Genomic DNA, 27,094 nt, shown 5'->3' on the forward strand with positions numbered 1-27,094 from the left:
CAAGTAAACGGAGCTGCCTGCTCGCTTCCCTAGCTGATGGGATTTTCGGGGGGGAGGGGGGGGGGGGCTCTGAGTCCGTGTCAACATTCTACAGAGCCACTAGTGTTGGAGGACTCCTGTGTGCAGCCTGGATGAGAGGTTGTGGCCCGTGTGTACATTGTGTGGGTTAGATTTGTCTGCAAAGCAGTTGAGCGTTTTCTCTGGGTTTTGTGGGTTTTGTTTTTTAGTTCATCTATTGTGTACAAATGAAAAGAGTGTTAGGAACATAGAGAGATATAATTAATTTTGGATGGCTGGAGAGATATCTCAGTGGTTAAAAGGCACTTATTCAAATTTTTTTAAAAACCACATTTGTAGGGACACAGATCTGTTAAATATCTAATGACAGCTTTGATTAAACGTAAGGACTGAGGTGAGAGTTCCTTTTAACGTCAGTGTAGAACTGTTGAGGGCATGCTTGTTCTGTGATCTATTTACATGGCGTTTGATTCTGTATCTCTAAGTGCTTATTCTGAGGACACACGTGAGTGAGGGAAGGGAGTGTGTGTGCTTCCTACATGCGTAGGAAATGAACAGTGTTTACTTGCATATTAAGCTATAGTTTGGTCTGTAGGAAAGTAGGCCTTATTTTCAAATAGATATCTGGTCCATTTAGTGGATTTTACTACCATTCTTGTGTTACCAGTTTTTTTTAAAATATTTATTTATTTATTTATTATGCATACAATATTCTGTCTCTGTGTATGTCTGCTGGCCAGAAGAGGGCACCAGACCTCATTACAGATGGTTGTGAGCCACCATGTGGTTGCCAGGAATTGAACTCAGGACCTCTGGAAGAGCAGGCAATGCTCTTAGCCACTGAGCCATCTCTCCAGCCCCCCCCCTTTTTTTTAAAGGTTTATTTATTTATTATGTACAAAGTGTTCAGCCTCCATGCCTGCAGGCCAGAAGAGGGCACCAGATCTCATTACAGATCGTTGTGAGCCACCATGTGGTTGCTGGGAATTGAACTCAGGACCTCCGGAAGAGCAGTCTGTGCTCTTAACCTCTGAGCCATCTCTCCAGCCCCTTGTGTTACCAGTTTTAAAGGAAGTAGACAAAACTGGGTGCCATAGTGCATATATGTAATCCAAGCATCCGTCCACTTGGGAAACTGAGTCAGGGAGCTCTTGAATTCCAGCCCAGCCTGTTTGGACAAGATCCTGTCTGAGAAGCCAGACAAACTAGCACAGGCAGTGCCCCAGTGTGCTCTTCTCAGAGACTGAGTTCATTGTGTTTCCTTGAGGATCTTGCGTTTTCCACCACTCAGCTTGTGAGCACCTGGAGGTGCTCTGGAGCCATGCATTGGTGCCGTTGACATTTCCAGATAGCGAGGTGCTGTTGGGCATTGGTAGAGTTTACATGGTTTTCACCAGAGAGAGCTTCTCCTGATTGCCCAAAGGTTACTGGACGCTGATATAGGAAATAACTCCGTCACACCGAAATCAGTGCAGTCTGCTAACATGAGCACTGTCTCAGGTTTTTCCCCTTTCTGCCGCCACAGTGATCAGGGAGTTCTGAAGAGAACATAGATCTCATAGTTCTATATATGTGTTTCGTATGTGGCTCAGGGGTTTGTGAGGGATTTGTACTGGGTGTGTGCTGGCTTACACAGAAGGACCTAGATTTTTGTTAGGACTTCTGCTTAGAAGCAGATTGTCAAGATCATTCCCTGTGTCAGGACGGTCTTCGGGATTCCATAAGATAGCTGTATATGTAAGCAATGCTATTCCACAGTTAATCTATTCCTTTTTCTACCTATCAAAATTATTTCTGTCCTTTAAGTATCAACATAAAATTCATTTTCAGAAAATTCCCAGCTAAGGTTCTTGTATATTTTTTAGAATTTTATATTTCATTTTTGTTTATTTGTATACTAGTTTATGTTAATAAAAATAAATTTAAGGGATAGGTCAGGGTTTTGCTTGATGCTATCTTATACTTTATCATTGCTTCTTATCATGCTCTAGGCCAATTGCCAGCAGCACAGGAAAGTCAGGAGACCTCAGGCTGTTACAGTCAGAGTCCAGGGAGTGTGTGGTTTGTGTTCTTTGTTTGTTCCACTTTAAGGTTCATTTCTATGCCAAGACCAACCTGGACTATGTAGTGAGTTCTGGGACAGCTAAGGATACATAGTGTAGTCCAGCTTTTTTTTGGGCTGCCAACTAACAGAAAAACAACACAGAGACTTAATATTAATTATGAAAGCTCAGCCTTTGGCTTAGGAAAAATTGTCCCACTAGCTCTTGTAACTTCAATTAACCCTTATTTTTAAATCTATGTTCTACGTGGCTCAGTTACCTTTACTCTGTTTTGCCCATCCTGCTTCCTCTCTGTCTGGTTGGCAACTCCCCATTTTTCTTCCCAGAGCTCTCTGTACAGAAGTCCCTGCTATACTTCCTGCCTAGCTATTGGACATTTAGCTTTTTATTAAACCAGTCACAGTGACACATCTTTACATAGTGTAAAGGAATATTCCAAAACAATGTAGTGAAACCATCTCAAAAGAAAAAAAGTTTGATTTCATTCATTTTTTGTTATTGTTTTATCAGAATGTTTTTCCTTAACACTTAAAATCAGTGAGTTAATGTGGAAAAATCACAATATCTTGCAAGACGTCCAGCTTCCTAACCTGTTTTGCTGTCTGGCATGCTGGGATATCATTGCAAATATATGATTCGATAGAAATAACCACAATTTTTTTCCATAATTAAATGTTAGAAATAGGATTTTAATAGCAAATTAATCAGCTTTGTTCAGAATAAACTAAAATTTTGTTGATTTTTTTGTTAAATCATCATATTTTTAATTTATGAACAAACATTTTGTACTTAGCTTAGATGTATATAAATTGATTTATACTCTTTAAATGTGGCTAATATATGTAAATTCTATTTTTACTTTATTATTATTTTTCATTGTCTGTATAGGTTTTTATGTTTATGGGAGTCTGGCCTGCATGTATATATGTGCACCACATGTGTATCTAGTGCTTGCAGAAGCCAGAAGAGGGCATTGGATCCCTGGACCTGGAGTTACAGATGGTTGTGAGCCACCATCTGCCTTGTGAAGCTGGGAATGGGTTCTCTGCAGGAGCAGCCAGTGCTTGGAACCACTGTTAATCTGAATTGAGCTAATCTCAGCCCTGTTAGATTGTTGTGTGTTTACTGTGGGTTTACTTGGATTTCTCATGTACTCTTGTTTATCATTCTAATTCTTACTGTTTTTCTGTTAGGTTAGTGCTTTTCTGTGTAAAGCTAACTTGTTTTGCTGTTTTTGTTTTCATCATAGGATGAGATGAGATACTTTCAAAGGGGTGATTCCAGTTGGAAAGAAAGGTTTAATTGTAGATTTCAATATTAAGTTTTCTAGTTTTCAAGATACCCTTTTACCCTGGTGACGACAGAGTTTAGTCTATATATTTTTAAACATTAAGTAACAAAAATATTTCTTAATAGCTTGGGCAAAAACATATTGAGGAGTGATTAAAACCTGAAAACTTAGGCCGTAGGAAAGATGGGAACTAAGAAGTTCTGGGACACCAGAAGCTAGAGCCAGCAGACCCCACTTGCCAGAGTGACGTCAGGTGCTTAGACCTTTCTTGAGCCATCTCAAGGCCATGCCTAGGAGAGCAGAAAAGAGCTGGCTGTGTTGCTGGTGATTCAGCTTGAGTGTCAGTGTGGTGTTAGAACAGTGGGGTTGCTCACCTGTCCTGTCGAATCAAGGAAGAGTGGGAGAGAAGAAATAGGAGATGTCAGTAGCACATGTAGACACAGATATGTTCTCGGATTAACAATGAAAAAGGAGATAGGGATTTTAGAAATAGGGGTTATGCTTTCATACAGTACAGGGCTCCCAGAAGCATGGCTGAGTAACTTCAGAGAACTGAGAACTTTTTCCGTTTGATTTTTCAAGACAGGGTTTCTCTGTGTAGCTTTGGAGCCTGTCCTGGAACTTGCTCTGTAGACCAGGCTGACCTCAAACTCACAGAGATCCGCCTGCCTCTGCCTCCTGAGTGCTGGGATTAAAGGCGCGTGCCACCACCACCCCATGAGAAGTGATAACTTTTTATTTAAAGTGCACTCTTTTTATGTTCCTATATATATTACCATATGTCATGGTTATTTCTTTTTTGCATGTGTATGTTATCGTGTGTCATGGTTGTTCTGAGAGTATGGTATAAAGCTGTGCTTACTCTGAACCTTCTTTCTAGCTGACATCTGAAATGTTTGCGGCTGACCTGGAGAAGGCCTTGTTGCTGAGTAAACTGGAATATGAAGAGCACAAGCAGGTACGGAGGTGTTCACCAGTGTAAACATCTAGACATTTTTAAGTGGTCAAAGCTCAGGTCAGTCCTTCCTGATGTATATAGAATTTCTTCTTTAGGGCTGGGATGTAACTTAGTGTTAGGCCCTGGATTCATTCCTTAGAACTACAAAAAAATAAAGTTTGCCTTAAAAACCCATGATAGGATCCACGCCTCAGATCCTGAGGGACAGAAACAAATGAGCCGTGCTTTGTCTAAAGCTTAGAATGTCAAGTTTCTCCCGTCAGATGAAAAAAACAAAAGAAATAAAATTAATGCCAGATGATTTATTTTCATTTTAAGTGAACGTAGAATATAAATACATTTGGGAACCTTTGAGTATACTTGGTGGTAATGTGTGCTTAGCACATGTGAGACCCTTGTTCAGTCATGAGCGCTGCAGTGCACAGGAACTCACTCAAGGCCTCCCTGCCAGAGAAACATGCAGTTCAGCACGCAGAGCTCACCTCCCAGGCTGTGTTCCTGAGCTCAGTGTGTGTGCACACTGGTCATTGTGCAGCTCTGATGAGAAGGACACTAAGTGAAAAGTGATGCTGGCTTCCCGTTCTCACATGTAAACTGCGTGAGATCTGATCTGTGTGACCGATTCCAAACGTGTGCCAGGGGCTGTTCTTCACTGGACTCCCACACTGTAACTTGATGGTTGATCAGAAATGCTCCTCCCGAAGTACACTCGAATGCATTGGCACAGGAGACCACTTCCTAAATATAACCCCAGCAGCACAGACCCTGAGAGAAACAATTAATAAATGGGACCTCTTGAAACTGAAAAGCTTTTGTAAAACAAAGGACACGGTCAACAAGGCAGCCTACAGAATGGGAAAAGATTTTCACCAACCCCACATCAGACAGAGGGCTGATTTCCAAAATATACAAAGAACTCAAGAAATTAGTCATCAAAAGAATAAATAATCCAATTTAAAAAATGGAGTACAAACCTAAACAGAGAATTCTCAACAGAGGAATCTAAAATGGCTGAAAGACATTTAAAGAAATGCTCAACATCCTTAGTCACCAGAGAAATATAAATCAAAACAACTCTGAGATTCCATCTTACACCTGTAAGAATGGCCAAGATCAAAAACACAGATGACAACTTATGCTGAAGAGGTTGTGGGGAAAAGGGAACACTTCTGCATTGCTGGTGGGAGTGCAAGCTGGTACAACACCTTTGAATATCAGTGCGGCAATTTCTCAGAAAATTAGGAAACAACCTTCCTGAAGACCCAGCAGTACCACTTTTAGGTATATATCTAAAGGATGCTCAATCATGCCACCACAAGGACATATGCTCAACTATGTTCATAGCAGCTTTGTTTGTCAGAACCTGGAAACAACCTAAATGCCCCTAGACCAAAGAATGGATAAGGAAAATGTGATACATTTACACAATGGAGTACTACACAGCAGAAAAAAATAATGACATCCTGAAATTTGCAGGCAAATGGATGGAGCTAGAAAACATCATTTTGAGTTGAGGTAACCCAGACCCAGAAAGACAAATATTTCATGAACTCTCTCATAAGTGGTTTTTAAACATAAAACCAGCCTACAAATCACAATTCCAGAGAACCTAGACAATAATGAGAACCCTAAGAGAGACATACATGGGTCTAATCTACATGGGAAGTAGAATAAGACAAGATCTCCTGAGTAAACTGGGAGCATGGGGAACATGGGAGAGAGTAGAAGGGGAAGGAGAAGAAAGAAGGGGAGCAGAGAAAAATGTATAGCTCAATAAAATCAATTTAAAAAAAGAAAAAAAAGAATTTTTCTGGCACCCGTGTACATAATGGGATGAGAAAGTGGGTAAGATAGTATGCCCAGGGTTTTCTTAAACACCTAGCATAGCCTAATGGCATCAAAAATTACATAAGAATTGCTAAAGTTCATTTGACAAATGAAATAAATCAGACTGTATTTCCAGCAACTGATCATAGCACAGTGCAATCAGTAAGTTATGCAAGAAGGAATTTCACATTTCACCCAGCTTAAAATCTGGATAAATAAATTGCTTTGTTATCACAGGTTTTGTTTTTTCATTAATATTATGTAGATGTATTTAAGAAATAAATATCATACAAGATTAAATATGATAGCATATATACTTGTCTACAGTAAAGAGGTCATCATTGCACTACAATCACAAGAAAGTTTCCTAAATAAAAATCAAACATATTAAAAATGATACCAGTCACAACTGGTTTGACTCAGGATATCCATGTTTGTCTCTACCTTACTACTCTCCGTGGTTAGCTTTAATTTATTTAAGGGATGATGGAAGGCTGCTGTCTACACTAGCAAATAGTAGAATGTTAGTCCATAGTCTCATAACTAAGAATCTTTGTGAATAATAAAATATATAAATACGTGAAAAAAGAAATGCCCCTCTCATGATTAAAACCTTTTTGGCCTTGCTGGAGTCCACTGGTGCCTCTGTCCAAGGAGAAAGGAAGAAAGGATTAAAGCCCACAGCAGATGATTTTGCTATAAAAAAAAATAAAATAAAACTTGCCAGCCAGGTGGCCAGTGTATCCTGTGTGCTTTATCTTCCATGCCTTTATTTCCTGTATGCTATATGATTGAAACCCATTATGACTAAAATCAGGGCTGGGGAGCCGGCTCAGTGCTTAAGAGCAGTGTCTGCTTGCTCCTTAGAGGACTCAGGTTTCAATTCTTAGTACCTGTATGAATGCTTCCCTGCTGCTTCAGGCCCAGGGGATCTGACACCCTCTTCTGGTCTCCGGAGGCACTGCATACACATAATGGGTGGACACACTTGCAGCCACAATAGTCATACACATAAAAATAAATAGTTTAAGAGAAAAAAAGAATGATTATAACCTTAATAGCTAGATGTCCACTTAGATAAAAATCAAGCTAGTATAAAAATAAATACAACACACTTTATTGTGGTTTAGCCATTTAAATGGACTTGAAGGTTATGCTTGGCAAGGTCCTCCTTCATTTCTGCATTACTGCATAAGATTTTAATGTGTAGAATATTACCATACAGTAATTACCACACAGCTGTTGTTGGATGTATGTTAGCTATTCAGGAGTAGAGCAGCTGTGTTGATAAAATGTGATCCCATCCAGTTTTCTTGCTAAGTTCATAGGCGTAGCACCCCAAAGTATTGATTTTTGTCAGACAACAATGACTAAGAGAACAGAAGTGCTACTTTGTATATAAAGGCTAGTGTGTTCATAGTGTACCAGCCAGTATTTCAGTCAGATAACCATAATAGTGTGTGTGTTGTGCATGTGTGCATGCATGTGGGAACAAGTGTGTATGTTGGTGCTCATATACAAGTTTTTGGGGAGGCCAGAAATTAGCATTGGGCATCTTCTTCTGTATCTCTCCATCTTATTTTTGAGACAGGGTCTCTGCTAAAGCTAGATCTCACAGACTCAGCTAGATCAGCTGGCCAGCAAGCACCAGGGATCCTCCTCTATGCCCTCCCCCAACCCTGCTCTGGGGTCACAGGAGTCTAGCAGGTGTGATTATTTGACATGACCAGGGACTGAACGTCAATCCTCACGCTTGCACATCAAATGCCACTGATCCTTCTCCACTTCCCACCCATGATTAGTCCCTCCTGTGAATTTGTGTAACAAATAATGAAAGTTTGTCCTTCCTTTGGCTCACATCTATAATCCCAGCACTGATAAGGCAAAGATGGGAGGATTGCTATAGCATCAGGCCAGCTTGGGCTATCTAAGCTTGGGATGCATAGTGTGTCCTAACCCAGAAGGGCAACAGAATGTATTCATGTCTCAAAAAGAGAAGAAAGAAAATGAGGGATGCTGTTTCTGTCCTCTTCCACCACTCGCTCACCAGGTGCTTATGAAATAACCAGAGCACGGTGACCTAGGATGGGAAGATGAAGACAGCCTCAGCCTCGAGCTCAGTGCAGGAGACATGTTAGTCTTAGCACAGTGAAGGTTCAAGCATCATCAGCATCTCAGCGCGTTCCAAAAAAGATTTCTTGAAGTCTTACTAGATGTATTAACTGTCTGCAGAGCAGCCCAAACAGAAGTAGGCCCTCAGGGAAGACAGACAAAAAGACACATAGGAATGTGTGAGAGAATGTGCTATATGTGAACTGTGGCTGAGTGACCTAGGAAAGCTTCGCTATGGAGAGGAAGGCATGGTGTCAGAACACATGTGGACTTGCCTTCTCCTAAGATACTGCTATTTTTATCTTCTAGATTGATTTCGGGTTTTTATTTTAGAAACTCATAAGTATTACAGAAGGTGAAATTAGAGACCATCAGTGTCCATGTAAGAGAAGAGGAAGGAAATGACAGAAATACAAAAGACAAAGAGATCCTTAGGAAATAAACTCGCCAAGACCTAGTAACTAACTGAAGGACTCATTTGCATAGAAGATGTGGCTTATAACTGATAGCACTGTAGGGGATGACTTAACCAAGCTCGTAGTAGGGGATGGCTTGACCAAGCTTGCAGTAGGGGATCAAGTGGGAAGTCAGGGTTGTTGGTGGAAACACAGTATGGCAGTCTGCTGAGCACTGCAGCCGATGTCTGTAAATAGAGAAATCATTGGTGTAAAAGTGGGAACTTGGGTGTTGAAGAGTGTGTAAGTGAAGTGAGTATACTGGATAACAGCTATGTTCTTATGAGGAGGGTTGGGAAAGAAGGCAGCAGTGGAGACCCAAGTCATTACAAATACATGGAGAAAACCATTTTTGAAAAATGTATGGAGCTAGGGGCTGGCTTGGTGCTTGAGATTACTGGCTGCTCTTCCAGAGGACCAGTGTTCCATCCTCAGAACCCACATGGTAGTCACAACCCCCTATAATTCCAGTTCCAAGGGATCTAGTGCCCTTTTCTTTAAACAACTCATGTTTTTTAAAAAATATTTTTTCATGTATAGGTGTTTTGCCTATATGTATGACTGGTGCCCAAGAACGTTGTCTTAGATCTCCTGAGTAAATTGGGAGCATGGGGATGGAGAGGGTAGAAGGGGAGTGGAGAGGAAGGGACAGGAGCAGAGAAAAATGTAAAGCTCAATAAAATCAATTAAAAAAAGGGGGGAGAATTTATTGAAATCTCAAAAAAATTGTCGTTTAGATTTGGTAATTAAGAGAAAGCTGGTGGCAGCTTTAGTGTCAGAGAGTAGCACAGTCCCCATTTCAGGGTGTGAGGTCGGAATTGTAGACCATTGTCTTAAATTTAGTCCTGAAGGAAAGAATAAGAAGTTGGCAGTAAGGGGTTTATAAACCAATCTGTGATATTTTTACTTCAGCGATTTTAGTTGAGAAGATGAACAATAACTAATTAGGAATTTTCATACAATTTTGCTGGCCTAAATTTTCAGGGTTTTTTTTTTTGCCTTTAATCTTTAAAAGTAAAACATTAAGAAATATACTGAGGAATTGATGTTATTCTTTGTAAACCAAACTTAATTACTATTGGTAATTCTTTTTAGGATTATGAAAATGTTGAAAATGCTTCAACTCAGTCCAAAGGTGTAAATAAAAAAGATAAGAGGAAGACCCAGCAGGGGAAGGACAGACCTCTCACAGTGTCCCTGAAGGATTTCCAGTGCGAAGGTAAGGTGTGCCTGCCCGCTTCCCCAGAGCTGCGCCGACCTCCTGCTCTGCCTCAGTCTAGTTGATGTGGTACTGGGGGTCAGGCCCAGAAGCTGGCTCGTGCTGGACAGGTTCTACCAATTGATCCTTTTTATAGTCAGGAGTGCTTTTCTGACTTAGGTTAGGTTTACCATGTAGAGTATAAAAATGTAAGCCTGTGTTAGTTTATTTTGTATTCCTTTGGTAGGTAATTTTCAGCAAACAGAAATGCGCTGGCTCATGGGTCAGTGTCGAGGGGCCAGAATCTGTCAGAGTCATGCCTGCTGCTCAAGTAGTAGGAGGCAAAAGAGCCAGAGAGAAAGTGCTGAGTGACTTCCTGAGGAGATGAGGACAGTGTTTGTTCACTCGGGAGAGGGCATCAATAGCAGACCAAAATGACATGAGAGGTCACCTGCAGGAACACTGGTAACTTTTTGACAGCTGCATCACCAGAAGCCACCTCAGCCTGGGTGACAGCTCATAAACACTGCACCCTGAATATCACTGTCCCAAAGACAGGCACCACCCTGAATATCACTGTCCCAATGACAGGCACCACCCTGAATATCACTGTCCCAATGACAGGCACCACCCTGAATATCACTGTCCCAATGACAGGCACCACCCTGAATATCACTGTCCCAATGACAGGCACCACCCTGAATATCACTGTCTAAACTACAGGCAACTCTATCTAAGGCAACTCTGCTGCTTATATAGTCTCAGGGACAGGCCTTGTGAGGCTTCCAGAACTATAGGAATCTCCTTCTTTTCTCTAGGGAATTTTTCCTCTAAGATACTGGTTGTTTCATCTACTTTGTAACTTCCTTGTCTAGCTATTGAATATATTCAGTAATTTTCTTGTTCAGGTCTTAAAGTCCTTATCTTTTGTACCATGAATTCTAGTTGGTCCAAATAATAAAAACTCAGAGTCAGATAAAGAGATTAACCCTGAGAGATCTTAGAAGCACAGCAGCCAGCCACTAGTCCTTACATCTACCTCAGACGAAAAGGGGCAATCCTGTCCCTACAAATTCTCTAACTGAATGCTATCTCTACAAAACCTCAAACTGAATCCGAGCTCCTGTCTCCTCCCACTTTATATTCCTCTCTGCCCAGCCATATCGCTCCTGTCTCCATCTTCTTGGTGCTGGGATTAAAGGTGTGGCATCCCAAGTGCTGGGATCACCTTTGTGTGAGTTCTCTTTCTCTTTTAGACAGATTCAATCTCCTGTAGCCCAGGGTGGCCTTGAACTCACAGAGATCCCTATGCGTCATCACTGCCTGGCCTCCAGTGACTTAGCTCTGCACTCTGATCTTCAGGCAAGCTTTATTTGTTAGAGTATAAACACATTTCCACCACATTTCCCCTTTTTGTCTAAAATAAAAGATTATAACTAATATAAGAAAAGCTATGCAATAAGTACAATAACTATATACAATATATATAGTCTATGAATACATCAACAATGTCTAGTCCATTTGCAATTGACAAATTCAGGGAAAGTACTCCATTTTCTGCCCTAACTTGGTGAACCCAAAGTCTTATACCTAATTAGCTTTCTAGCCTAACTTGCATTACCATTCAAAACTATCTTGATATCTCTCAGTCTTACACTTTACACCTCTTTAGTGAGTTTCTTTTCTGCATCTAGTAAACGAGGAAAACTTTAACTGTCTAGTCTTCAACTCCCTCAGAGACCGAAAAAGGAAATAATATTAACTGAGTAAGCAGGAAGTGCAAACAAGTGACTTCCAAAAAATGTGAGCAATGACAAAAAGAGCTGGCTGCCTTGACAGTCACACAAGGTCGGGGCACACATATTCCGCTTACAGGCCTAGCATATCTGATGGACTTTTTTATGACGCAGTTTTTGAAGGACCGTCCTGCCTTGTCTTGACAAGGTTTGGCAGTCACTCTCTTCTGTGTCCTGCTTGTCCATTCAGCACCAGCATACCGTCAGCAGTTGATGGAAGAGCACTTTCTTCCCCAATGGCCTACTATTGCCACAAAGAAAGTAAACTCCATGTGGAGTTTCTTCAGTGCCCATCAACTTCCCTGAAGATGCACCAATCTAGGTGCTTCCAGGAGTGGACATGTCTCATTGTCATAAAAAAAGAACCTATGTTCTTAAAACATCTTAAATGTCATATTCTGTAGATCTCTGAAGTGTTTGAAGGTGACGTATATAAAATATATCTCTGTTTGACCTTATATGACTACAAGTTCGATTGTAATAGATGACTAATTACTAACCTGCATTTCCTTATTATCCTAAATGGTAATAATAACTATGAAAAATCTAAATACATCTTCGAAAACCAGGTTTTCTGTAAAACTAAGAGTAAACTTAGAGAGGTTTTGCTTTCACTTGAGGATCAGGAAAGTTCTTCTGAGGCTGGAGAGATGACTTAGAAGTTGAGTTCTTGCTTCTATTACAGAGGAGCTGAGTTCTAGTCCCAGCACCCATGTCGGGTAGCTCACTACTACCAGTAACTTAGTGTCAGGAGATCTGACTCCCTCTTCTGGTCTCTGTTGGCATTGCACACATGTGGACACAATGCACACATGCACACTGAAATTCTGAAAAGAAGGAAGTTTTCTATAGTCCGTGGTCCTCTTTAATTGTTGCTGCCTTTTAAGCCATGACTACCCTAGTCAGCAACTTCAACTCCACTGCTACCAGCAGCCTGAGGAAATTCTGTTCCCTCAGGCACCCACTCTTTCAAAGCTACTAAGGGAACTTATCTTTATCTCTGTTCCTCTAAAGAACTCAAGATTCAAAGGTTAAGGTAGAGTTCTGCTCCTCAGACAGGGTGAATAGCAAGCAGCTCACCTAGTTTGCTGCCTTGTCCCTCCTTATAAACCCTTCTCCACCTGGCTTCTCCCTACAATTTCTGTCATCCAGTTGCTGACGCAGCCTCCTGACTGCAGGTGAATTTTATTTAATCAAATACATCTTTGCATCATTAAACAAATGTTCCAGAGCATAAACAAAACAACACAAAAAAACATACCTTAAAATAATATTCTACAACAGTAGTATAAGTAAGTTACTTGGTTTAGGGATGAACCATGCATGTTAAAGTAAAATGTCCAAATTTACCCAGAAGAATCTTTTATATAATAAATTTTGGGTTTATGGAGATAGCTCAGTAGTTAAGGTCAGTTAAGGCAGTAACTGTCTATAGTCACTGTAGTTCCAGGGAAACCAATGCCCTCTTCTGTCCTCCTTGAGCACCACTCGGACACGGCACAGAGACATACATGTGGGCAAAACACCCATGTACGTAGAGTAAGATAATACATTTTTTATCCTTATTTTTATTGTAAGAATATTTTGTCTGTATGTGTATCTGTTCACCACATATCTGCCTGGTCCCTGTGGAGGTCAGAAACAGGCATCAATCCCCAGGCACAGGAGTTACAGGTGACTGTAGATGCTAGGAATCCAACCCAGGTCCTCTGCAAGAACAACCAGTATTCATAATCACAGTGCCATATCTCCAGCCAAAACCTTTTGAAAAAGAAATTTTATTAAAATTTAGGCAGAAGTGTACTTGCTAGGGGTTGGGGATGCTTCTCACTTGGTAGTGGGCTTGTCTGCCATACAGGAAACTCTGAATTTGATTCCTAGCACCACGTACAGTGAGTTCCACAGGATGCTCCTGTGATACTAGCGCTGGAGAGGTGGAGGCAGGAAGGGAAGTTCAGTTTCATCCTCAACTGCATAATGCATTGGAAGTCAACCTGGAATACATAAGACAAAATACATGTTCAAAATACTTTTCTGAAACTCCTGTTTTCTGTGTGTTTGATTTCTCAAGTTGTAGGCAAACTTATTAGCTCACTGAGAGGATAGAAAGGTAAGCTACATACGTTTTCAAGCTGTGATGGCCACAGTGGTGCTTTCCCCTGGGTGAAGGCATCATACTGCTGAGCAGAGCATACCAGAAGAAAGATCATTTGGTAGTTTTAATGTAAATCAGTGACTTTGATATTGAACATGTTTTATACTGTTCTGACAAACAAATGATGTAGAAAAGGAGACCAGCTTTCAAATTGTTGGTCATAAAAAAAGCTAGTCTGGAACTGTGGTGGCGCACACCTTTAATACCAGCCCTCAGGAGGTAGAGGTAGGCAGATCTTTGAGTCAGGGCCAGCCTGGTCTACAGAGTGAGTTCCAGAACAGCCAGGGTCACACAGAGAAACTCTGTCTCAAAAAACAAAAACAAAAGAATTCTGTCAGGTTGTTCTTTGAGAGGGGATAAATGTTTGTATACAAGAACATTATATACAATGTTAACCTCATTACCCTGACTCATGCAAGTACTTACTGTTCCGGTCACCCTTACATCCCAGTATTTGGTCCTGCTTGTGCCTCAGATTAAGCTGTTCCTCCCTCACCCTGTTCTCGGTCACTCCTACCTAGAAGGGCTGTCTGGGGGTTTCTTGTCCATGGTTTGTTTCATGTGTAATTTGTTACCGTTCCATTGATAAATCCTGTAAATGCACATCTGTACATATGTACTATAAATCCTGTAAATGCACATCTGTACATATATACTATAAGTCCTATGAATGCACATCTGTACATATGTACTATAAATTCTGTAAATGCACATGTGTACTATAAATTCTATAAATGCACATGTACTATAAATCCTGTAAATGCACGTTTATATACATGTATTATAAATTCTATAAATGCACATCTGTATATATGTATTATAAGTTTGCTAAGGATTTCATTACAGTGCAAGCAAATAACCATCTGTATCTTTAAAATAATATAGCCAACAGCTTTTAAGGACATCAAATGTTTTTTATTTTATTTAACAAAGACAGTCATCTGAACATTTTCAGTTAATAGTTCTCTGATTTGATTTTTGACATAGCTATATCTATATGACATAGAACTGAGATATGTATTAAACTCACATGCTTAAAATCTAGTAACATCCCTCCATGTGGTAGCATCTCCTAAGATATAAGATGTAGTCCTGGAGCTGAACAAACCAGCCGGTCTGTGCTGGATTTTAACATTCTGAAAGTAAATCAGATGTGAATCTTAGAAAACTCTGTTTATAACTCTTCACAATTTTAACATTCTTTTGGATACTTTGGGTTTTTTACATGCTGAAATATTTGTTAATTCTTCCCAGTAAAACTTTTCTTTTTTCGTTTGCAGATCATAATAGTAAAAAGACAGAGGTAAGTTTCCCTGTGATTGTCCTGTAGTCTAGAACACACTGAAGAGTAGTACTGTAGTGATTAGCAGTAAATCTGTTCTGGAGACAAAGGTTTGTCTCATTATGTTTCTGGTTTTATAAGGATATAAATACAAGAGAATAAAAGTGATTATTTGCATAAACTAGTTTCATTTGGTATTACTGTCCTAATCTGTGTCTAATATATAAATTTAAAATCAAAGAAGTGATTTAGTCTCAAAATGTATATTTTATTTTTTGTATTAGTATTACTAGTTTTTGAGACATGGCTTTTCTGTGTAGCTCTGGCTGTTCTGGAACTCATTCTGTAGACCAGACTGGCCTCAAATGCAGAGATCCACCTGCTTCTGCCTCCCAATTGCTGGGATTAAAAGTGTGCCACTACCTGGTGCTAATTTTTGTGTTTGTATTGTGTTCATTTTTTTTGTTTTGGGGAAGGCATGTGTGTTCACAAGTGTGTGTGCATAGGTGTTCATGTGTGTGTGCTCATGCATGCGTGTACATGGTTATGTGTAGAGGTCAGGAAACAAGTGCAGATGTTGTTTCTTAGTTGCTGTCCACCTCTGTGGACCCACATGGTGAGGAGAACTGACCCTTACAGCTTGTCACCTGACCTCTGCATGTATCTTGGTACACATGCCACCCTACATGTGGCACTCAGAGAAAGGCTTATCCTTCTAAGTGTGGTGACACAAATTTATAGATCTCAAACTGGGAGGCAAAGGCAGGGGAGTTCAGTTTAAGGCAAGCCTGAGTTGTATAACAAGACCCTGTGACTCAAAACCAAAACAACAGAAAAATCCAAAAAATGTTGGCAAGGGGTCTCAACACATGAAGGTGCTTGCTGCCAAGCCTGACAACTGAAACTGATCCTCGAGACCAGGTGGTGGGAGGAAGGAAATGACTAGTGCATCTGTGGTGGCTCATGTGAGGAACACCGTTAGGTGGCTGCTGCTTGGAATATGTTACAAATGCTTGATTAGTGGGGGAGTAGCATGTCTAAATGGACCATTGTGAAGATTGTTTATTGTAGTGCATTAAGAAATGTTTAAGTTATAGAGCTGAATGTTAAGGGGTTACATGGAACCCTTAGAAATCAGAAAATGTTAGGCTCAAGAGATGCTCGGTGGTGGAGTGTCACAGTGCAGTCCCGAAGGCCTGGGTTCAGCTTGATTGACATGAAACAAGCTCCAGGACACAGGAAATTACAGAGAAGGATGCCTGATGTCCAGTTGTGCAGACCACTCAAACATACAGAGATACATTGTAGATGAGAATCTTACATAAGTGTTGGTATTTATGTGTGATACCAGGCCTACCCTTTATCTTACCCAAGAAAAGGCTAGAATAAATCCAGAGGTTTATCTTTAGTAGAATACTTATTTTAGGATAATTAGACAGAGGTTTGTGAAATAATGATACAATTTAAGGATAAACAAAACTAAGTGTGCTCAAAATAGTGCTTAACCTAAACATAAGTCAAGCCTTAAGAGGGCTCTCTATGCTACATGAGGTTCAGGGCTCAGATATATAAGTGAGACGATGCCTAAAAGAAGCACTTGAGCAGCTGGAGATGTTGCTGATGACAGAGCATTTGTCTGCTGTGAATAAGGCCCTGTGTTGATTCCCAGCAAATCTGGGGAATGGGCTTTTTGTCCAACAACTCACCTGTCTCTCCAACAAGACCATGTGAAGAAAAGTGGGTTGTGTTCTAGGTTAGAGGAGACTTGAGAGATCACCAGCTGTAATGTGCAGGCCGTATTCAGATTATGCCATGGTGTCCCTAATGCAGAATACCTAAGCCAAGAAGTGTACAGGTGAGATAAAACACACAGAAGGAAGTTACATTGTGTAGTGCTGTTGCCTAATAACAAAGAGAGAGGTTGAGAAACACTCAATTCAGGGTCATGGTTACTTTGTGGAGGCGAGAAGATGAGTGTGGGAGACTGCAAAGGGCACAGGCACAGGTATGTCATGCTCCAGTTTTCAAGAGAAAACGGAGTCATGGGTGGCATTTTTGCAAGCAGTTTTACTGACTGGCAGTGTAGCTCATAGGAAAGCAATTGCTGCCAAGCCTGAAGATTTCAGTTCATTCCCTGGGCCCACATAACAAGAGTACTAACTCTTTCAGAAAACAAGTTCTCTGGCTTCTACTCCCATCAGTAAACAAAATATAATTTAAAATGACAGCTTTATTGAGTTAATAGAATTTGTATCAAATTTACCATTGCATGTATAAGTCATGAACAAAGACAGATAGACGAGAATCAACTGGGATCTCAGATATATTAAGCAGTTGCTTTACCATTGAGCTAAACTCCCAGTCCCATTTGTAGTGTATTTAAGGAGTTATATGGCCATACTCACAGTATAGATTTTAATTTTTTTATAATCCCCAGAGGTTCCTTATACTCTCCTCTTAAGTCCCTAGCAATATTCTGGTTTTTTTATTTCTACAGATTTGCATTTTCTCTGTGTGGTCTTTTATGATTGACTTTTTCGCTTGGCATAGTGTTTTTAGGTTGATTTGTGTTGTAGTTATCAGTAGTTCATTCAGCTAGACATAGTTACACACTGTAGCCCAACACTGAGGAGACAAGGCCATCCTGGTCTATAATTCCACGCCAGCCTGCGCTACAGAGTGAGACCCTGTCTCAGACAAGCAAATAACAATTGATTTAGTTTTATTGCTGAACATTGTGGAAATATTTTGTGTTCAGTTATAGACTAGCGATAATATCTATGTGGTTTTGTGTTTTTATTTCTCTCTAGGGATGAAATTGCTAGGCTGTGTAATTTATTTTTTCTTATTTGCAGAGATAGGCATTAAAAATATTTGCCTCTTTGTAATGTCCTGGGTCTCAAGCCCAGGGCCTTGAGCAGCTAGGCAAGCATGCACTACTAAGTTACATTCGAAGACTTCTTAGCTTTTCAAGCATGATCTTACTAAGATACCTAGGCTGACTTTGAACTCTCTGTATCTCAGGCAAGTCTTGACATGGTATCGTGCTTTAGCCTTGCACTATCTGGGATAGTAGGCCTGCATCAAGGAGTCCTGGTTGAAACAGTTCAGAGCCTGTTAGGTTGTTTTAAAGAAAGGTGTGTGAGAAGTTCTGGTTTCTATACATCCTTGCCAACACCTAGTGCTGTCTCTAAGTGGGAAGGTAACGTGTTCACTGAATTTCACTAATAGTGTCTCTAAGTGGGAAGGTAACGTGTTCACTGAATTTCGCTAATAGTGTCTCTAAGTGGGAAGGTAACGTGTCCACTGAATTTCACTAATAGTGTTTCTAAGTGGGAAGGTAACATATCCACTGATACTGTCTCTAGTGGGAAGGTAACATATCCACTGAATTTCACTAATAGTGTCTCTAGTGGGAAGGTAACGTGTCCACTGAATTTCACTAATACTGTCTCTAAGTGGGAAGGTAACGTGTCCACTGAATTTCACTAATAGTGTCTCTAGTGGGAAGGTAACGTGTCCACTGAATTTTAGTTGGATCTTCATGATGCCTAATGGGTATGTTTTCATGTGCTCGTCAGAATTCTGGTATCATCTTTGAACAGTCTTCTTAACTCGTTTTGCTTGTTCTAAGTGTGTTTTATGTGTGTGTCATTCAGAAATACTAAGGGGCTAAATTGTTTTGGGGGATAGGAACACTGGCAAGAGGAACCACAATCAGAAGATGGTAGGCATGGTGAGCATGCCCTTGATCCCAGCACAGGGGGCAGGTCTGCATCCAAGGCCTGCACAGCTGCAGGGTGAGTAGTGAGATCTGTCTCACACAGGGCACTGATCGCTAGTGTAAATCCAGAGCTGGGCTGGTTGTCATCAGCCTGTTGATCCTTCCATGGAAGCTCAGCGCTGTTTTATGCTGTAAATGAGATCTTACCAGAACATAGTGGAGGTGCTTTATGAAGCAAACTTGGAATTATGTCTGTGCCACTTGGTGATGGCTCCAGGGCATTCCAGGCCTTGATAGCTCTGCCGGCCTCTCCTGGTGTTTAGAAAACTCAGGTAAATCAGTGTCTTAGTGCTCTGTAGAACATGAAGTTTTCTTCAGGTAGCTAGAAGCTATCTCATTTGTACTGATGTACAAGTAAATTTCCATTTCAACATTTCACTTCCTTAGGTGTTATGGAGGTAAAGCAGTGAGCAGCCATTTAACTGTGTGTCACTGTCTATAAATCCAGTCGAATCTGGTAAAACTCAGTACTGTAGCCTAAGAGCACGGATTGAGGGGAGACCTGTGGGACAGGAGAATTTCCTTTAGTCTCTGTGCTTGATAGCAAGAGGGAAAATCCTATTTCTATTAGAGAATGTGTAAACTCTCCAAGTCTAAGTAATTTGATAGATGGTGTTAAAATCACATCTCTTTAATATATTTATTTATATGCACAGTTTATGTCAAAATGACTTTTTTTGTTTTGTCTTGTTTTGGTTTTGGTTTTTCAAGACAAAGTTTCCCTGTGTAGCCCTAGCTGTCCAAGAACTTGCTTTGTAGACCAGGCTGGCCTCAAACTCATAGAGATCTGCCTGCCTCTCCCTCCTAATGCTGCAGTTAAAGTGTGCACCACCACCACCTAGTGTCAAGATGACTTTTAAGGGCTGGAGAGATGGCTCAGTGGTTAAGAGCATTGCCTGTTCTTCCAAAGGTCCTGAGTTCAATTCCCGGCAACCACATGGTGGCTCACAACAGTCTATTTGTAATGAGGTCTGGTGCCCTCTTCTGGCCTGCAGACATACACACAGACAGAATATTATATACATAACAAATAAATAAATAAATATAAAAAAGACTTAAATGTAGCACAAAACAACGCAAACACATCGCTGTAGTAATCAAGTCAGTTTGACACTGAGAATTGAGTCTTGAGAATGGACGTAGAGGCTGGTGGAATTGAGTCCAGAAATAAGCCTTGATATCTGTGTTTTCTTGATTTTTTTTTTTGAGTATGAGTGCCAAGACAATTCAGTATGGAAAAATTTGGGTGTATTCTGCACATCATACACAGAAATTAACTCAATGCGGATCACAGAAGTATGTATGTAAAACCCAAAACCGCCAGGTGGTTGTGGCACATGCTTTCAATCCCAGCACTCGGGAGACAGAGGCAGGTGGATCTCTGTTAGTTTGAGGCCAGTCTGGTCTACAAGAGGTAGTTCCAGGACAGGCTCCAAAGCTACAGAGAAACCCTATCTCAAAAAACTAAGAAATAAAAAGCAACTAAAACTTTTGTATTATATAGAGGGCATAAAACACTTGGTAAAGCAACCTTTAATGAGGGAAAATATTTAGAAATAATGTTTGATGAGATGTTTATTTAAAATACATAAGTTTTTGTATGCGTACATGTTCATGTATGTGTGCATGTGTGTGTTTCTGGGGACCAAAAGTCAATGCCCAGTGTCTTCCTCAGTTGCTCTTTATCTTGTTAATGTATTGACAAGGGTGTCAAACCCATTTATTACTGTATTGAGGGAGTGTCAAACCCTTTTATTATTGTATTGAGGGGGGTATCAAACCCTTTTATTCACAGACTTGAGAATGGGAGGGGACAAAGAGGTTCACAAAATCAGATGTCCTTCGGAAGACAGGTCTTTGGCCCTCTGTCACTAACCAGGATTGTATGCACTTGTCACCATGATCAGCTTCTTAGACTACTTCAATGATTTCTGTTAGACCTTTATTTATATAAATATGCATATATGTCTGGGGACGTGTCTGAGGGATAGATTGTGCACATAAATGCAGAGACCAGAAGCTGGTATCAGATCCCCTGGAGCGGGAGTTAGAGGCTGTGTGAGTCACCCAGAGTGGGTGCTGGGAACTGAGCTCAAGGCAGTACACACTCTCAACCATGGAACTCTCTCTCTCGCCAGAAGACAGACATTCTTATAACACGAAAGTGAGTAGGCAAATAACTCAGTTAAAAATGAGTAAAGGTTCGAAGTAAACATTTCTCACACAGACTGTACAGTGTCTAGTAACACTTGAAAGCAGCCTGCTCTAATAGCCATAGTGAAAACACAGCTCAAAACCCTGGAGAAATAGTTCACTTCCAGGAGGGTGTCTGCAGTAAAAATACAATAACATAGGTGAGAATACAGAAATCAGAACTGCCTCATGTTGTTGACAGGATTGTAAAATAGTAAACTGCTTGGAGCACACTAGCTTTTAAAATTTCAGATGGTTAAACATAAGCTCTGCACACCACCCAATAACCTTACTCCTAGGTGTATGCCAAACAGAGTTGGAAACAGGTCCATAAACATCTTGTGGATAAATATTCATAGCAGCATTATTCATAAGATCAAAGAGATATCTATCCACCAGTGACAAGAAAAAATGTAAAATGGGATATTACTTGGTAATAAAAATGAAGTACTAATCCATGTCATCACGTGGAAGAATCTTGTAAACATATTGGTAGTTCAAAGAAGTTTGAGACAGATAGCACAATTACTCTGTTTATATGAAATGTCCAAAATAGATAGGTTTATAGAGACAGAAAGTGAGTGTTGCCTAGGGTGGAGAAGAGTGTCAGGTGTCTGTTGGGTGTACAGCTCTCGAGAGGACATTAAACCTGGGTCTTTCACATACTAGCAGACTGAACTGTGTGGTATGTGTAATAAAATCTTTAAAGGCCAAGTAGCCTGGACATGATGTTACAGATCTGTGGTTTCAGCATGCGAGAAGTTGAGGCAGGAGAATCACAAGTTCCAGACTAGTCTGTACTCTGTAGTAAGACCCTGCCTCTAAAACCTGTCAATCATGACACTCCAAAATACGAAGGACTAAGAAAAAGACAGGTGCAAGTGTCCGTCTGCTGCTTCCCTTCCAGAGACAGAGCGGTGACCTGACTCCTGCTGGTCAGTCCCTTTCACTGTCCTCTGAGAGACTCAGGGTTGAGTATGTGCATTGGTGTGGAATGGTAGTGATTCATGATTTATTTCGACAGGAATCGAATTCTTCTCAGACTTTGTCACATGATGGGGGATTCTTCAATAGACTGGAAGATGATGTTCATAAGATTCTTATTAGAGAAAAGAGAAGAGAACAGCTTACAGAACATAATGGAACAGAGAATTGTCCAGCTCCTGAGCACAACCAGGCATGTAAATAAAATTCTCTCTCTCTCCTTAATTAAATCACTGCTTGGCCCATTAGCTCTAGCTTCTTAAAAATTCTCTTAAAATCACAGAGAAGTTATCTTTTGAAAGAAAGAAAGAAAATGGAAGATTTCAACTCTAATTGTACAAAGTAACAGTTTTAGGGTATTATCTTAGTCACCATTCTGCAAAGAATAATGTGCATGTGCAGTTACGTCACTAACGATGTGGATCTTGTGCACGTGCAGTTACGTCACTAACGATGTGTATGTGTATGTGCAGTTACGTCACTAACGATGTGTATGTGTATGTGCAGTTACATCACTAACAATGTGTATGTGTATGTGCAGTTACGTCACTAGCAATGTGGATCTTGTGAATAATGTGTATGTGGAGTTACGTCACTAGCGATGTGGATCTTGTGAATAATGTGTATGTGCAGTTACGTCACTAGCGATGTGGATCTTGTGAATAATGTGTATGTGCAGTTACGTCACTAGCGATGTGGATCTTGTGAATAATGTGTATGTGCAGTTACGTCACTAGCAATGTGGATCTTGTGCTGCACTGTGTAGTTAGGAGCTGGTGCTGGAGAGGGCAGCAGAACTGCGCTGAGTATGTAAATGTGATTAGATGACCTGGCGGCATTGTGCTGTAGAAAGCCTGGATGACAGTGGGATGTGACTGAAAGAGAACAGGTGTTGAAGTCAAATATTACATATAAAAATATTAGCATTGCAACTCATCTGCTATACTGTACTGAAACATACTTGTTTTTTTTATTAGGAATTAAAAATTACAATTTTAAATAATTAATATAGGAGTATGTGTACATAATATATATTTAATAGATAATTGTTTTGTGTAGATAAAAGAGTCATGAGTACAAAAATAGTAGGTGCATTAGTGCAATAGGAATGGGTTCTGGAGAGAAGTGAACATTTGAGGTGGAAGATAACAGGCCAGAAGGATCTGAACATGCAAAGATGAGGATAAAGAAGCTAAAATGTCTTCAGTAAAAATACAGACACAGTGAAATAGAAACCAGCTCAATTAAAGAGAGTGTTGACCAAGTTTGATAAGGTAGATTGGAAAGAACTGTGGGACACTCAAAGCCAAGTTTGTAATTTAGTTTGTAGACAGGAAAGAATTCAGGAAATATTTGAGCAGAATAAATTTTTATATAGTACTAGTTATTTTATTGCAGAGCCTAAGAACAACTGAAGGGATATGAAGAGTGTGCATGGGGCTAGGTGACATCTCGAGGAGACGGGCTAGCAGGCACACTAGGTGACATCTCGAGGAGACGGGCTAGCAGGCACACTAGGCAGAGTGAAGATTGGTGTAGCCGTTTGGAAAACAGTGTGGCACTATCTTTTAAATCCGAGGCTAGCTGATGGACATGATTTATGCTGTAGTCATTCTTTCTATTTTTTTTTTCCGAGACAGGGTTTCTCTGTGTGTAGCCCTGGCTGTCCTGGAACTAGCACTGAAGACCAGGCTGGCCTCGAACTCACAGAGATCCGCCTGCCTCTGCCTCCCGAGTGCTGGGATTAAAGGCGTATGCCACCATGCCTGTGTGCTGTAGTAATTTTATACATGATTTTATATAAAAGTCAGTTGTTTATAAAAGCAAATTCAGTCAGACTGAATGGACTGTACCTGTAGATAACAACACACACAGCAACTTTTTAAAATACACTGTATAATGAGAAAAGTCACTAGATAATAGTTCAGTGAGATTAGTATATATATTAAAAATGAGCCAGATGTGGTGTCCCAGCTGTGTAACCTCAAGAGATGTCTTCTGACCTCCTTTCATGTGTGCCTGAAAGCATAGGCATGTATGAACACACACACATAATAAATAATACCAGATTTGCACACATGATACCAGATTGAGAATACCTCCGTGCAAGCCACTGAAGTTTTTAAGAAAAGCAGAGTAAGCCGGGCGGTGATCGCGCACGCCTTTAATCCCAGCACTCGGGAGGCAGAGGCAGGCGGATCTCTGTGAGTTCGAGGCTAGCCTGGTCTACAAGAGCTAGTGCCAGGACAGGCTCCAAAGCTACAGAGAAACCCTGTCTCGAAAAAAACTTTAAAAAAAAAAAGAAAAGAAAGCCGGGCGGTGGTGGCGCACGCCTTTAATCCCAGCACTCGGGAGGCAGAGGCAGGCGGATCTCTGTGAGTTCAAGGCCAGTCTGGTCTACAAGAGCTAGTTCCAGGACAGGAACCAAAAGCTATGGAGAAACCCTGTCTCGAAAAATCAAAAAAAAAAAAAAAAAAAAAAAAGAAAGAAAGAGAAAAGAAAAGCAGAATAAGGAAAAAATAGATTCTGTTCCAAAGAGAGAGCGAAACAGCCTTGGAAACCCACAAAAGAAATCAAAGGAGCCTGGAAGGCACTAGACACAGGCAGCACAGAGAGCCGAGGGACCAGCCTCCCACTTAGCCTGTCAGGGAGGAGAGAAGGCTGAGGGAAAAAAAATCCACACCCGCCCCAGTTAGGAAGATAGCCACACTAACAGGTGGGAAATCACAGAAACTCAGGACCCTTCGGTGAGATGGGTACAAAGCCAAACAACTATTTCAAATGTTTTCAGAAAAACGAAGAGTGACCTTTGTCTTGCTTGGGTTTAACTCGTGAGCTCAAGTAGTCCTCTGGTATTAGCCTCATCGTGTCACACCCAACACCAAGTCATCTGTGCCCTCTCCCACAGGACACTGCACAGCAGCTTCTGCCTTGGCTTCCGTGTATCGTGCACTTTATGTGAAGTTCCCATGCTATGCTAGACATGTTTCATAGGAACAAAAAAGGGTTTCAGTCTTTTTCCCTGGCACCTAGAAACTACTTATGAGCACCTGTGTACATCTCTCTTTAGGAAAATACAACCAGTTAAATTCCTCAGAGCAGAACCCGGCCTGATGGCACACACCTTAATCCCAGTGCTCAGGAGGCAGAGGCAGGCGAGTCTCTCAAGCTCAATGCCAGCCTGATCTGCAGAGTTCCAAGACAGCCAGGGCTGTGTAGAACCTGTCAGGGTGCCTCTGCATGTGTTTATTCTAGGACGGAATTGTCGATTCTAGGGCTGGATATTGTTGTACGTATACTTAGAGCTCATCATAGAAATCTCACCTGCTATTACTGTATGAAACTAGGATCATGTACTTGAGCAAAGGTAAAAATGTAGTAATTAAAAATTGCCTAAGAAATAAAGTCTAGCCGGGCGGTGGTGGCGCATGCCTTTAATCCCAGCACTCGGGAGGCAGAGGCAGGCGGATCCCTGTGAGTTCGAGACCAGCCTGGTCTACAGAGCTAGTTCCAGGACAGGCTCCAAAGCCACAGAGAAACCCTGTCTCGAAAAACCCCAAAAAAAAAAAAAAGAAAGAAAAAGAAATAAAGTCTATTTTTCCTCTTAATCTTTTCACAAAGGACTGTTGTAAACAATGATAGGTTGGACAATATCGGTCAAAAGCAGTATTTTTCTTTTTTTTCAGGAAGTGGGTCTGAAAGATGGAAGAATTGAGAGACTGAAATTAGAACTTGAGAGGAAAGACGCTGAAATTCAGAAACTCAAAGCTGTAATCACCCAGTGGGAGGTGTGTCCACTCACTTCTGGAAAGAATTCTGTATTTGCATTCTGTGGGTTCTGTATGTATTTATTATTCAGTTACTCTGCTATTCAGTCTTTTAAACTGACTATCCACTTAAATTCTGAATAATGGTATAAATTTTGTTATAAAATATATATTGTAAAATATGTTGTATGTTATATGCAGGTGGCTTTGTAAACTATTTTAAGCACGAGGTTCAGTAGCATTAAGTTTATTTAGCTACTTGTTCTTTGTTTTTTGAGACAGGGTTTCTCTGTGTAACCTTTACTGTCCTCACTTTGTAGACCGGGCTGGCCTCAAATTCAGAGGTCAGCCTGCCTCTGCCTCTGAAGTGCTAGAATTAAAGGCTCAGTAGCACTAAGAACCTTTTCACTGTTGGGTGACCATTCCTGCTGTTCCCTTCCAGAAACTCTCCATTAAATCGCTCACTATTCCCACCCTTCACCCCCTAACAACAATTTATCTCTAGGAATTACCTGTTCCTGATCCCTCGTTCTGGTAGGATCACACAGTTTTTGTCCATTTCTATCTGGCTTATTTCTTTTAACATAGAAGTTTTCTGAGCTTTCTCTGTGTTGTAGCGTTTATCAGAACTCCATTCCTTGTCCTGCCTTATTACATCCTCTGAAGTATACGTGCTACGTTTTGTGTGTGGGTGCACAAGTAAGTGTCCAGGATCCTGCTTTGAGTTCTTTGAGTATTTTGAAAATCTACAAGTAGAATTGCTGGTTATAGGATAATTCTGTCTTAGCTTTTATGTGACTTCCAAGCGTTCTCAGAGCAACTGTTTGTTGTCCTTTTGACCAGAAGTGCACAGGGATTCCAACTTCTCCACACCCTTGCTAATGCTATGTATGAATTGTTTTCTCTTAAAGATTAATTTTAAATTTTTATTTGTATATGTGTGTGCTTGTATACATGCACATATGTGTTGAAGTACCAGTGGAACGCAGAAGATTTCAGATGCCCTGGAGCTGGAGTTAAGAGGGTCCTCTGCAAGAGCAGCAAGGACTCCTGCCCTTACAATTGTTTTAATCACAAACTTATGAGGCACTCTCTTGCTACTGCCCTTTAGACTTCAACAAAGATGCTCCAGTTCCTCAAGAATCATTTGTCTTCTGATCAATGTTAGTCCACGGATTACTTACCGAGAGCCTGTGGGGAGCCAGGGTTCT

The 27,094-nt window shown here is 40.7% G+C and overlaps 1 protein-coding gene across 1 annotated transcript in view; it reads left to right on the forward strand.

Moving 5' to 3' along the window:
• Positions 1-27,094, forward strand: part of LOC121453619 (G kinase-anchoring protein 1-like) — a 51,016-nt gene that overhangs the window by 8,890 nt on the left and 15,032 nt on the right. Inside the window, exons 4-8 of the mRNA XM_041660503.1 lie at positions 4,253-4,330; positions 9,820-9,943; positions 15,154-15,176; positions 22,157-22,309; positions 25,803-25,904. Of these exons, the coding sequence (XP_041516437.1) occupies positions 4,253-4,330; positions 9,820-9,943; positions 15,154-15,176; positions 22,157-22,309; positions 25,803-25,904 (480 nt within the window). The remainder of the gene's footprint in view (positions 1-4,252; positions 4,331-9,819; positions 9,944-15,153; positions 15,177-22,156; positions 22,310-25,802; positions 25,905-27,094) is intronic.

The sequence above is a fragment of the Microtus oregoni genome, unplaced genomic scaffold, assembly GCF_018167655.1.
Source record: "Microtus oregoni isolate MIOR12 unplaced genomic scaffold, Mior012 000011F_ref0000422, whole genome shotgun sequence".
NCBI classification, from domain to species: Eukaryota; Metazoa; Chordata; class Mammalia; order Rodentia; family Cricetidae; genus Microtus; species Microtus oregoni.